This window comes from Callospermophilus lateralis, chromosome 3 (genome assembly GCF_048772815.1).
Source record: "Callospermophilus lateralis isolate mCalLat2 chromosome 3, mCalLat2.hap1, whole genome shotgun sequence".
NCBI classification, from domain to species: domain Eukaryota; kingdom Metazoa; phylum Chordata; class Mammalia; order Rodentia; family Sciuridae; genus Callospermophilus; species Callospermophilus lateralis.
Window position 1 is genome coordinate 43,262,507 of NC_135307.1, and position 13,585 is coordinate 43,276,091.

The 13,585-nt window shown below is 33.6% G+C and overlaps 1 protein-coding gene across 2 annotated transcripts in view; it reads left to right on the forward strand.

The window, feature by feature from the left end:
- Nubpl (NUBP iron-sulfur cluster assembly factor, mitochondrial) overlaps window positions 1-13,585 on the forward strand; it is a 224,674-nt gene that overhangs the window by 48,656 nt on the left and 162,433 nt on the right. For both annotated transcript variants that reach the window (XM_076848197.2, XM_076848199.2), the window contains exon 4: window positions 1,029-1,119. In XM_076848197.2, coding sequence (XP_076704312.1) covers window positions 1,029-1,119 — 91 coding nt within the window. The remainder of the gene's footprint in view (window positions 1-1,028; window positions 1,120-13,585) is intronic.

Genomic DNA, 13,585 nt, shown 5'->3' on the forward strand with positions numbered 1-13,585 from the left:
TGAAATTGATTATAAAATTATGTTATATGTTTGTATGAATATGCCACAATTAAATCCCCTATTCTGTATAATTGATATGCACAATAAAATTAAAAAAAATTTTTTTGCTAAGAGGTTCAGAGTTTTATCTTGGCAGGATATGTAGAGAGTGGGAGGAGAATTGTGAGACTTGGTGAAATATATAGTTAGTATTAGCATTATGGTTTCTTATGGATGAGAAAGACTGATAATAGATTGATTTGGGGGAGAGGGAAAACAAGAAATACTTATTTTGAAATAATGAATTTTGTTTTCTGTTCCTTGATTAAGCTGCTGATTAACTGGCAGCTAGCAGAGACCAGTAAAGATATTCTTCCCTTTGGCACCTGCATAGGTTATCAAACAAAACAGTTTTTAGTTGTTTATGAATCCTCCAGATTCATAAACAGTCATGTTTGACTGCTTCTTATATGTAAGAGGTTATCTCTGTTATGTTGGCTAATATCCTTGTTAGCACTGTATTTCTTTTATGCCAGATCTGCATTAGAAATTTCTCACTTACTTTGTGAAGGTCTTGTTTCCATGATCTTTTTTCATTTTGTATTCTTTGATGTGTTAGATGGATTTTCCAAAAGTTAAAGCTCCATCTTCTTGGGATTTTGTTGCCATAGTAAATCATTATTTTAGCTTTGTTTGCATATTACTTCTTAGTTCTCAAAGTCATGCTTAGATCAAAAAGTCTTAATCGTCTTGCAGCTGTATGGGAGACTTACTACAAAACGTAAAGCTTATGAAGTAGATGGGAAACCTAAACTACAAAACATAAACATGTGGACTGGATTTTTCTAGACAGTTATCCAGAAGATATTAGTAAATCAAAATGTATACCCTTAGCAATTTATGCTTTCACTTAATGTTGCTTTGAATGTTTAGGTTATGATTTTGAAATATTTTACAAATTTTCTTTTCCGTAGTCTGACTTATTACTGTGTGCTTTATCTTTGATGAAGAATGGGAATAATCTTATGGTAAATTCTTTTTTCTTACAGTCAAAGGCCATTGGTTTGTTAGATGTAGATGTGTATGGTCCTTCAATTCCAAAAATGATGAATCTGAAAGGAAATCCAGAATTATCACAAAGTAAGTAAGAAGAGATAAATATTATGATAAGACTTGGACTTTTATATAGTATCTACTAAGTGTCATAACTGTGCCAGATACCAAGTGTACATTATACATCATATAGTATAGTGATTTAGAATTCAGATATGCTACCACAGTATCTGAGTTTGCATCTCAGCTCTGGCACTGACTGTGTATCTATGAGTAAATTGTTTAGCCTTTTAGTACCTTGACTCCCTATGTGTAAAATAGGCTAACAATTGCTATGAGAATTAATATAAGTGTAATGTATTTGGTAAGTTCTGGCACATAGTAAATGATCAAATATGATAGATTTTCATCAGTCTCTTTCCGTTAAATGTGTGGATGTATTGGAAATATTTGAATAGAAAATATATATGGGTTAGGACAGATGAAAATTATTTTCTCCAAACAGATTTTTATCAGAGTTTTCCTAAAGCATTTTCATAGAAGTCCTAAACACTGGTGCCATCAAGAGGAAGAAGTAATTTTTTGAACAAATCTTTTATATTTACTGTTTTTGTTATTACATTTTCTTGTAAGGCTATCAAATATAAATTTTAAGAATAAGAAAACTCTATGATCAAAAAAATGAAAAATTGGAAAAACTGTTAATTTTTCTTGAAAAATTATTTTATGTCAAATTGGTTTAATAAAATTGATTTGTAATCATAATAAGAGGATACAGTTGAATAATTTTTTTTTGGTTTCATATTGGGCTTCTTATTTTCCATGAGTCAGGGACAAAATGATCACATTTACTTATGGATCTTTATTGGATTATCTATGTAATAGAAGTATTATTTTTGTTGTTATTAAAAGTTATTTAGACATTGTCTGCTATTTTCGGTGCATTTGTTTGTGGTTTATTTGTGGAGTGAATTATAATGTTAAAATGTGGATAATTCAGTATGAGAAAGTAAAGTTCTCTGTAACATTCTGAAGAAAACTTAAAGATCTAGTGACTAAAATTAACTTTAGCAGTTGTTTTCTTGTTTCATGAAAATATATATTTAAAAAGCTGTTATTCTAGTTTCTTTGTCCTTGGCTTTTAGTGCAACACATACTTAGTTTGCAAATACATGACATGAGCCAAGTTGACAAACTTTCACAAAGGAGTAATGAATTTGTGTACTGTCAATGATAGAGTCCTTATGCCTGTCTCTTGATTAAAGTGATGTGAGAACTGGTGCATGCAGCCATGAGTGATGGCAGAACAGAGCCTCAGTGTCAGCCTTTTCTTAAGTAGTCTGTTCAATCTATGCCAATGTAAATACTTGAAGTGAACTTTAATTTCTTTCTTCTTGTTTTACTGAAGCTTTAATCTTAAATTTGATGTTTGCAAATTGGCTACCATTAAGTAGGGTTTCTGGTAAAGATGAGATACTGGAAATCTTGGAAAGCATGGGGGGGGGGACCTTTTTTGTGCTGACAAGCTGATCTTAAGTTCCTCAGGAAATGAATTGAATGATTTAGGCATTCACTCAAAAGAATGTGGATTTTTGAAAACCCAACTTGTGAATTATTTTGAATCTTAAGAAAACCTGCTGCCATTATACTAATTGGCATCATTTTGACATTTTTCATTTTATCATGTTAATTTATCCTGTTACACTCTCTATTCCAGAAAACACAATGCAATGTAAAAATTGCCTAATTTACAATAAAGAAAATCTGTGAACAACTTGTTTTCAGCAGTTCAGGTTTAGGGAGATAAACCAGCTTTTAGGCATTCTTCTGTTCTTGGACTGAGCTGGACAACCTTAGAGAGAGTAGGACTTCAGCATTGTCTATTTCTCTTCATTATTTAAATAGATTATGGTAATGCAGTTTTCATCAATTTGTTTATTTTAAAACTCCATGGTAGGGTTGATGGCTCTTACATTTATTCTCATTCTTTTCTCTATTTGAAGAAGTTGTAGAACAATTAGAAAAATTTGGAGAACATATATTTTATGATTATGAAATTTTAGCCTTGATTATCAAGAGAGATTTTATATCTGATTTTAGCAAAATGAATTTAGTGATTAGAGAAGAAATTTAAGTTTATACTGCTTTTGCATTCCTTAGGCGGAGAATGTTTCTATCAGCTTTAAAATGACAGTAGTGATTTTTCTGTTAGCATACAAAATTTTGGTAATGGGAGGTCCAGCAGTTTGTAGAAAGGATATTATTATAGAAAAACATAAACTATTTGACATTGTATTAACTGCACATGACCAGTTGCTTTGGGAACCTAATAGAATTTAAAATAAAATCTATGTGTGGTTGGAGAAACTAGCATCTAAACCTGAATATAATCCCCTTCCCCTTTTGAAAACAAAAGAACAAACGCCAGTTCTTTCTGTTTAAAATTTCAAAGTCATATAATATTCAAATTTTGTGTTATATTGTAACTGAACTATAATCCTTATAATTAATTGACTAGAAAGTTTTCAGTTGAAGTGGCAAATGAATATTAAATAATAGTTGTACTCAGATGTATTGCTACATTCCACCAATGTAATAGTCTTTATTATGACCAGGTTGAGGGCTTTCACTAAGTGTTTTAGTCAGCTTTTTCACTGCTGCAACTAAAAGTTCTGACCAGCACAATTGTAGAGGAGGAAAATTTTATTTGGGGTCTCATGTTTCAGAGGTCTCAATCCATGGACAGCAGACTCCATTCCTCGGGCTCAAGATGAGGCTGAATATCATGGCAGAAGAGTGTGGCAGAGGGAAGCAGTTCACATGATGATCAGAAAGCAGAGAGAGATTTCCACTTGCTGGATACAAATATATACCCCCAAAGGCATGCCCCCAATTCCCACCTCTTCAAGCCACACCCTACCACTTCAGTTACCACTCAGTTAATCCCTATCAGGGAATTAGTTTACTAATTGGGTTAAGATCTCACAACCCAGTCATTTCTCCTGTGAATCTTCTTGCATTGTCTCACACGTGAGCTTTTGGGAGACACCTCACATCCAAACCATACATTAAGCTTTCTAAAATGATTTACTGGTAGAAATCTCTGCTTTCTTTCATAGTTTTGTGATAATGTCACTTTAAGTATACTTGTGAATTTGTTACTAAGTTTTACTGAAGAGTGTCTTTTGAAGTATGGAGCTAATAAAGTAGGAAAATTTTGAGACCTTGTTAGAGAGCTTACTAAAATAGGGATGTCAAGCAGTTTTATTGGGGATGACACAGTGATTATTAATGATGAAATGTGAGACTTTTTTGAGTGGGATCCACATGTCCTTTCTATTGTTGTGAGATAGTAATTTTGCGCTCATATTACAGTTTTATGCTTTAAGGAATTTAGCTTTTTTTTTTTTTTTTTTCAGATTTAGGAATGCATAGTATGTGTCTTGTGAGAATTTGTAGGAAATCAGCATCAGCAAATGACCTAGTATAATAGCATCTGTCTCTGGTAAAACTATGAGGAAGGAACTAAGAGTTCTTAAAGGTAATTTTAGTGTGTACAGGATGAGAATCAACTCTAGTTATTCCTGAATTTACAACATTGTTTCCTGTCAGGGAAGAGATTTAGGGATGTTGGTGAAGTTTTTCATATGCATGGGCACATTTTAATCCAGTGTTTGGAGCTTCTAAAGCTTCTGATTTAGGATTTGCTTCTTTTGATCATTGTCCTATGGACACTTTGATTTTATCTGATGCTATTTTACCTGATGTACTTGTGATGTACAGTGGTGATGGTAAGAAGTGATGGGATAGATATATAAGAGACTATGAGTAACACAAGGAGTGGGGGAAAGATGACTAGCTATTAAATACAAAATAAAACCAAAGAGTCAACGAGGTTTTAAGCTCAAAGAGGTTTTAAGCTCCAGGGACCAGAATACTAATGCCATTAATATAAATCCACAATGCATAAACAGACAGCTGATGTTCTTTTAGACATTGACTGAAATACCAGTGGTACACAGAGGTATCTGACAGACAGCTGCAAATGCAGGCTTATAATCTGGGATACGAACATACCTGGAAATAAGATATTTGGAAGCTGCTCCCCTAAAAGACTACTAAACTCTAGAACTAAGTTGAAACTGTGATATTGCTTCAATGAATAATAGTCAATGCTAAACGTGGCCAGAAACATTAAGTTCCAAGAAGATATCACTAAATTTGGAAACAGAATATTTTTAAATGTCTTTGAGATAGCAATGCTGAATAAAATAATGAGCATAGAAACCAGAAGACTGTAGAAAAAGTAAGAAGAGAATGAGGTAGAAAGGATCATTAGTAAAGAAATACATCAGTAAATCATCATAATTTTTGGGGAAGATTCTGAGATGTATTCCATAATCATAATGTTACAAAATGACTTTTCTTTGTTTTTCTGGATTCTCTTTTCATCCTGTTATACCTGGAATATTAAGTCAAGGTGATGTTAACATAATCAGGGGTTAAAGAAATCTTAAAAAGTTATTTTGCTCAGGCTTTCTGCACTTTAACCTTTGCAATATCTAAAACAAGGTTTATATTCTTTGGAGAGTCTCCTCAGTTTAGTTTATCAAAGCAAAAGTCCATGCATCTCTCTATTTTGTCATTTCTTGTATAGTTCATTGAATATGCTTGAACTATATACCTTACCTAATGTGTGGTAAGACCCTTTCCCTTTTTCCTCTGACCTTCCTGAGATGAAGAATAGCCAGCCTCTTTAGATTTTTATTGCTGTATTACAGACTGTCTTAGCTCAGGACTATAGCAAGTGAAGTCAGTGAAAGAATGCCTTGTTCAACTTATATGTTGGTAGCCATTGCCTGTTCAACTGTTCATTTTTTTTTTCATAGGTTGGCAGCAAATAAGGTTGATATATACATCTATGTATATGTGAAAAAGATCATACATTTTTGTGTTTATGGTTAGCACCTGCCGCCAGAAAAGTATAGGGGTATTCTTCCATGTGTCTTAATTTTTTGAGTTAGATCTGAGGGTTTTCCTTTAGATATAAAGATTAATAGAAAGCACATTTGTAACATGGCCTGTTAAGGCTGTTTGTACTTTACATTTTTCTTTTTCAGTCTGGACTTGGGTTTAAAACCAAACCAAACCAAACAAAACTTCTTTATTTCTTATTTCCTAACTCTTTATTCCTCAAAATCTTAAAGTTACCAAATTTCCAATATCTTCCCTCAATGAGAAATATTAAAATAACTTATAATTGTTAGGTATTGGGAGGATTAGCTCATGATTTTATTTATACTCTATTTCTATTTATTTGCCTTATGATGCTTTTGTTTTTTATAATGTCACATATTATTAATCTGTAGTTACTTTAATAATTTACTGGGTACTTTTAGTGGTATTTAACAAAACCTATAGTTCTTGCTTTCTTTGTTTTCTTTTTTGGTTAACAGAAAGCAAAGCATTTAAGAAGGAAATTAGTGTGGTGAAAGTAGGATATAAAATAAATTTTGAAGGTGTAAGATGTAGGGAGTATTCATTCATGAATTAGAAACTGCATAGTAATGATACTCTACTAAGAGCATAAGTAATAATACTCTACCAAGAGCCATGAGAAGTTTTGATGGCCCAGATTTGAATAAAGCACACATATAGAAATAGAGTATAAAGAGAATCACAAGCTCATTCTTTGTTTACCTAACAATTATAAGTTCTTTTAATTTTTCTCATTTTTGGTGAGGCTAACTAGAGAAAAGAGAAATTATATATACTATAAAGTATTTTAAAAATTAAAAAATATCAATGAAAGAGAACATCTTTCCCCCTTTCCTTTGGATTCCTTCTCTGATTTTATGTATATAATATGTATCCACACAGGGTATTAGATTGAAATGAGATATTGCTCATCAAGATTGGGTAGATAATATCTATCCAATAGATAGATTGGATAGATCTATCTATCAAGGCATAAAAGTACAAGGTTTCTTCAGTAGTATTTCTGGTATTGACCCAATGAGTCAATCTGTTCTTTCAAAGGGCAATTGTTACAGAACTGGAGAAAATAGAATAGTGATGTTTTATTGGGAGACTTAGTTTAGCTACTAGCCTTCTCTAATTTTCATTTTGGAAACTATTAGCCTACTAGTTGTTATGAATTGTAGCATAAAATTATATTATCCTTTTTCATTTCATGAAAAGTGACAGAATTAAAAATCTTTAATGTTATCATTACTGATTTTACTAATAGTTACCAATACCACCAGTATTATAAAGTCCTTCATAATCTGGTCCTAGCTGTCACCTAAACTCTAAAGTCTATATTTCAAGCTTATTTTGTTACTCAGTGACCACCAGTCACAGGGACTCTTCTTCTATAACATACCTATCTCTCTGCTATTTCAGAGACCTCACATGCTTTATTCTCTTTGTTTTGAATGCCTTCTACTTCTTTTGCTCCCACTGTAATCATTCCACTCATCAGGTCTTAGTTTCTTTTTTCTTTTTTTTTTTTTAGGTACCGGGGATTGAACTCAGGGGCACTCTGCCACTGAGCACATCCCTAGCCCTATTTCGTATTTTATTTAGAGACAGGGTCTCACTGAGTTGCTTAGCACCTCACCTTTGCTGAAGCTGGCTTTGAACTTGTGATCCTCATGCCTCAGCCTCCCAAGCCTCTGGGATTACAGGTGTGTGCCACTACACCCGGCCAGGACTTAGTTTTAACATTTCTTTTCTTTTTTTTTTTTTAAATTTAATTTTTTAAAAATTTCTTACATACATGACAATAATGGAGTGCATTATAATCATAATTATCCATTCGCAGCACAATTTTTCGTAACTCTGTATATAAAGTATGTTCACGCCAAATTATGCCATTATACATGAGCTCTCTTATTATTATTTTTTTGCATTACAATTCTTAATACACCTTTATGCCACAATTTATCATATATCTGTTTGTATATAAGATATGTTGACACCAAATCATGTATGAAGATGTGAATTTAGTTTTAACATTTCTTATTCCATGGAGTCTTTCTGATTCTTCTACTTCCTTATCTCAATTGCAAGGATAGACTTTTTTGATATTATCTGTTTATATATTTTTAAATTACTGAAGGATGCAACATCCACAGAGTGGAGGCTTTTTGTTTGGTTTGTTTTTCTAATGCTTGGTATATAATATACATGCATGCAATAAATCTTACTTGAATAAATGAATAACATCATTACTTCTGCTTCATTTCATGTGTGTTGCTGCATAATTTTCTGCTTTGTATGTGTTAAATAACTTAATTTGATTTTTTTCTGAATAAGGTAGTTTAAATATATTATCTTTGTAGTGGGTTTTTTTTTTTTTTGTGTGTGTGTGTGTGTGCTGAGACTGAACCCTGGGCCTTGTGTACAGTACGCCATGTTCTATCACTGAGCTAATCTTAGCTCAGTAGTTAATTGTTGTGATATACTTGAGAAGCTGTCTTATATTGCTCCACCACCCTGATGCTTTAAAAAAAGAAAAAGGAAAAAAATCTGTATGGTTACTAATTTGACTGTTGAGCATTATATTATATGGAATAAAATAATTTTTCAGGCTGTTTCCATATGCTGGGGTAATGCTAGTCTTATTTTATATTTTAGTTTTGAATTGTTTAGTGTTGTTCTGCTCACTTATAGATAGGGTCCTTTGCGGTCTGAATTTTCTCCATGATGAAAAACTGTATTGTTGAGAATTCCAGGTCTGGGACTGTGAACAACTGTGAAAAAGAGAAGGAACTAAAAGGCCAGTATACCTCATTATTCTTTCCTCAGACCATCCTTATTGGTAGGCTAAAATAGTACAAGGAAACTAATATTAAGTCCTCTTTGAGACTATTTATTCTTGAGATTAGTATTGTAATAGGTTAGGAGAAGTAGTGAGTGAGGAATCAGTGACAATAAGGTTTCAGTTTTATTCTGCTGCCTCTGAGGTTTTTCAGTTGAGGAAATGAAAGCAGAAATAGCAGCTTGAAGTTTAATGGGATAGGGATCTCCCTTGTAGTTTATAAAGCACAAACTTTTCTGAGGTAATAGGTGTCTTAAACTGGCTTCCCCAGAAAGCAGAGCTCATGCACTTTAATTTTTTAGGTAGTGCAAAAGTGGAGTAAAGAAGGAAAGGAGGGAGAGCCAATATGAAAATGTGTTTTCAAAGTAGCTATTGCTAAATAGGACAGATTGCTTGACTGCCTGGGCCTATATAATCTTGTGCTATACCTAAGACAATCTGTTGGGGAGAAAGGAGTAAGAATTTATCTAATGGTGTCCATCTCCCATTGCCCAAAGTCTCACCTTGGGCGTTAATAACTGTATTTCCAAGTTGTGTATATGTGAGTGCCCACCAGGGACCTGTGATGTTTCATAGTGTCCCCTCCCTGTGTTAATATGGAAATTTCTGAATGGGAGGTGAGGAGTGCGCAATGTATAGGCCTGAGTGAGCTGCAGCCCTGTAGCCCTCTCTGTGAGGTGGTCATAGCCTATGCAGAGCTGATTGCTACAGTGGCAGCTGGAATGATAGGCAAATGAGTCTAAGAAGGTCTGGATGGCACATGTGGCATCTCTGATACATGGGGGTGACAAATTGAACTCTTCTATAATCCAGACAGCTATTTCAGTGAATACCTTCTTTATTGACTGATGCTATGACACAACAGCAGGCACTTAAGAAGATAGAGGATTCTATCTGTATTTTGATATCTTGAATTTTTAGGAGAATATGGAATGATCCCCAAATCTATTAAACCAATACATTTCAAAATTTTATTTGTCAAGTGAGTATATACTTAAGAGGGATACTTGAGCAATATTTAGAAATATTTAGTTTCAAAGTTGTTTTCAGTAAGATATGTATAAATATGTATATGTTTTTATTGATTTTATTCTTTCAATCTGATAAGTTTTGATTTTTAATATATAAAGTTTGGTAACAACAGAGTCTAGAACTGGAAACCTTACTTCTTTAAGAATGGTGCTCATTGGGAACAAGTAATGCTGCATAGGTGATACTGGTCAGTTTTAAGTATAGTAGTATTGTGGGGATTGGGACTTTAATAATAGCGGCTAAGTTTGAACTGATGGTCATTTGATCTTTCTGTAATCTGGTTTCTTATTTCAAGCAAATGTTTGTACAGTATGATAGTATGTATTGTACATTAAATCCAGAAGCCTCAAATAGCAAGTGTACTCTGTCACATCTGGGTATGAATTATAATGAAAAATTGAGGTACTTTAGCTCTTAGTAATCAGGAAAAGCTGATGGTACTGTTTGGGTATATTAGTAGGCACCATAGGCATTGGAAGAACCTTTAGGGCTATTTTCATTTAAATGTTTATCACATGGGGCTAGAGTTGTAGCTCAGTGGTAGAGGGCTTGCCTAGCATGTGGGAGGCACTGGGTTTGATTCTCAGCACCACATAAATAAATAAATAAATAAATAAATAAATAATCAAATAAACAAATAAATAAAATAAAGGCCCATCAACAACTAAAAAAAATTTTGGATTCAGTGGCAAAAAAGTATACTCTTTCACACATATTTAAGTAAAGCATTTTAAAAAATCTTTTAACTTGCAACTTAATCAGCACTGGCTTAAATAAAAATGGTTGCCTTTAAAAGTATAAACTATGCGTATTTTAAATCTAGCTTTAAAATATACAGTTCGATAAAAAATGAAGGAGGCATTATTTTTGTTCATTTAACAAACATTTATTGAGTATCTTCTAGATAGTAGGCATGAGAAATTCTTTGTTCTTTGGCTATCAGATCAAATAAGATTTGGTCCCTGTTCTCATGAGCTTATAATGCACACACTAGACAGTGGGTGATCTTAAGTGTCATCAACAGCTGTCATAGAAGATAAGAATGGTTCTTTGTAAACCCAGAGATGGTAACTCTCTGGCACTTTGAGAAGGCTTTTTGGAGAATGTGTCTCTTGAGCTAAACTTTGAAAAGTTGGTAAGGTAGGAGTCGGCTGAAAGAAGTGAGGATGAAAAGTAAGGATGGCATCCCAAGCAGTGGGAATAGCAGATGTTAAAAGCTGCAGAATGCAAACTGTTCTGCATGGTCAAGGTAGAAGTTTGTGGGTGAGTTGCACAAGTGAGGGGAGGGCAGAGAGATAGTCAGAGGTCCTTTCATAATTGCTGTCTTGTGTCAAAGGTTATAAGAAACGATCATGGATTAAAAGTCACAGTGATACTATCCCTTTTGTATTCTAGGAGGATCACTTTGGCAGCATTGTGGAGGAAAGGTAATAGAATGAGATGGAAAGTGGGGGCCAGTTAGAAATCTATTGCAGTGATCCAGGTGAGACCTGATTTAAGTCTGTGATAGTAGAAATGGAAAAGAAGGGACCTAATTGAGATCTGTTAAAGAGATTGAATAAATGAGGCTTGTCATTTCATTGAACTAACTGAGAAAATGTACCTAGGACAGCTTTTGGATTTCTGAGTTAGATGATTATGTAGATGATTGTATTATTTATCAAGATAGAATGAATAGGAAAAAGTAACAAATTTAAGGAAAACAATGATGAATTAAAATTTAGATTTGTTGAATTTAGCATCCAAAGAATGTCAACAGGTGACTGGATATGAGTTTAGAGTTCAAGAGAGAAGATTAATTTAAAGATACAGATTTGGGAGTTCTGTGTGTGTGTGTGTGTGTGTGTGTGTGTGTGTGTGTGTATGTATGTGTATTTTGAAGTTGTTAGTTTAGATCAGTGGTCCTCAGTCAGAGGTGATTTTGACTCCCAGGAGACATTTGGCAATGATTAGAGATTTTTAGTTGTCATAATTGGTATCACGTCTGGCATCTAGTGGATGGAGGCTAGGAATGCTGCTAAACTTCCTGTTAATGCTCAAGATATCCTCCTACAACAAATTATTAACTGGTCTAAAATGTTAGTTGTGCTGAGGTTGAGAAACTCTGATTTAAACAAGGCAACCCTAAGAGTTTTAGAGGAAGTCAAATATAGGACTAAGGATAGAATTTTAGGTAATATCATTCTGAGGGGATCTGAGGAAGACTAAGAAAGGGTTACCATAGAAGAATAAAGAAGACAAGGAACTAACTATACTGTAGAAGCCAAGGAAGGAGATAGTTGTGAAAGGAAATGGCCAATGTTTTTAGAGTGGCTAATTAAGGTAAGAACTGAAAGTCTCATTTTAGACTTGACAGTATGTTCATATATTTTCAATTTACGTAACTACTCTTTTGAAGATATCTGAGTACAAGTTGTATTTCTTGAAGAAAGATATTATGTCTGATACTTGGAAGGTCATTCATTTGGAAATCACTTATTGAGCATCTCTATCATTGTACAGTGCTATGCTCTAGGGAAAATGGCTGAGTAAAACATAAATTCTATTTTTTAAATTTTTTTTTTAGTTGTAGTTGGACACAATATCTTTATTTTATTTATTTTTATGTAGTGCTGAGGATTGAACCCAGGACCTCACCCGTGCTCTACCACAGAGCACAACCCCAGCCCCTATAAATTCTATTTTTGAGGAGTTCACAGACCATAGGGAGAGAGAGATATCAGCACTTTAATCATAGTAAGTATTGAGTATATGAATGGAGGGCTGTGAAAACAGAGAAGAACTTACACTCTTACCATGATGTACTCCCACCAGACCTGGATCCTGACTTCCAATCATAGGGCATAAAAAGGAATAAGAGACTTGGGCACATTTTAAAAAATGTAATGAAAAAACACTTGTTTTAAATTTTGATGTTAAACAAAAAACTGACAGTTACACTATGGATTATTCCTTCTATCATGAGCAAAATATGTGTAGGATGTTTTATTTGTAAGTTACCTTCTACCATCTCTACCCCCAAATAGCCTTGTACCTTTATAATATGCCTGAGGCTTGCATCTTCTCCTTTGTAATCTGCTTCCTTCTTCTCAGCCTTCTTATATTATTTTGTTATCCCATAGAGGGATTCCCACCAAATATTGGAAGTGGTAGTAAGTAATTGAATGCTACTGCAGTCTTGAGAATTTATAAATTCATCTGAGAGTTGCCTCTTTCTTTGCTTATCCCTTCATTCCCAAACAAACTATATCCATCTACCACCTAATCCCAGGTTTGACCCAGGGGTGGTGAGAGTTTTTCCCACAAATTTGTATATCTCTAGGATTCCTAATTTGGATTATAAATTGAGATCAGTGACATGAAATGATAGAGATGAAAGGCCCTTTAGAGAAATCATCTATTCTAGATATGATGGCCAGAGATGAATTATTTGTCTGGAGTTGCATTACTATTAATTTCAGAATTGTAGGCCCAGAATTAGAGTCTCTTTATTTGTGAATTAGAGTCTCAAATATTGTGAAGGAATTATATTGGAGTCATCCACAGTGCTTGTTAAATATACAGGTTTTCAGGCTTACCCTGGACCCACTGAATGAAAAATCTGGTTAGGATCTGCTGGTTTCTTTATATGATTAGTAGGAAATTTAGAATGTATTATATACAAAGCATGGAGAACAGTGTTTAGTACATAGTAAG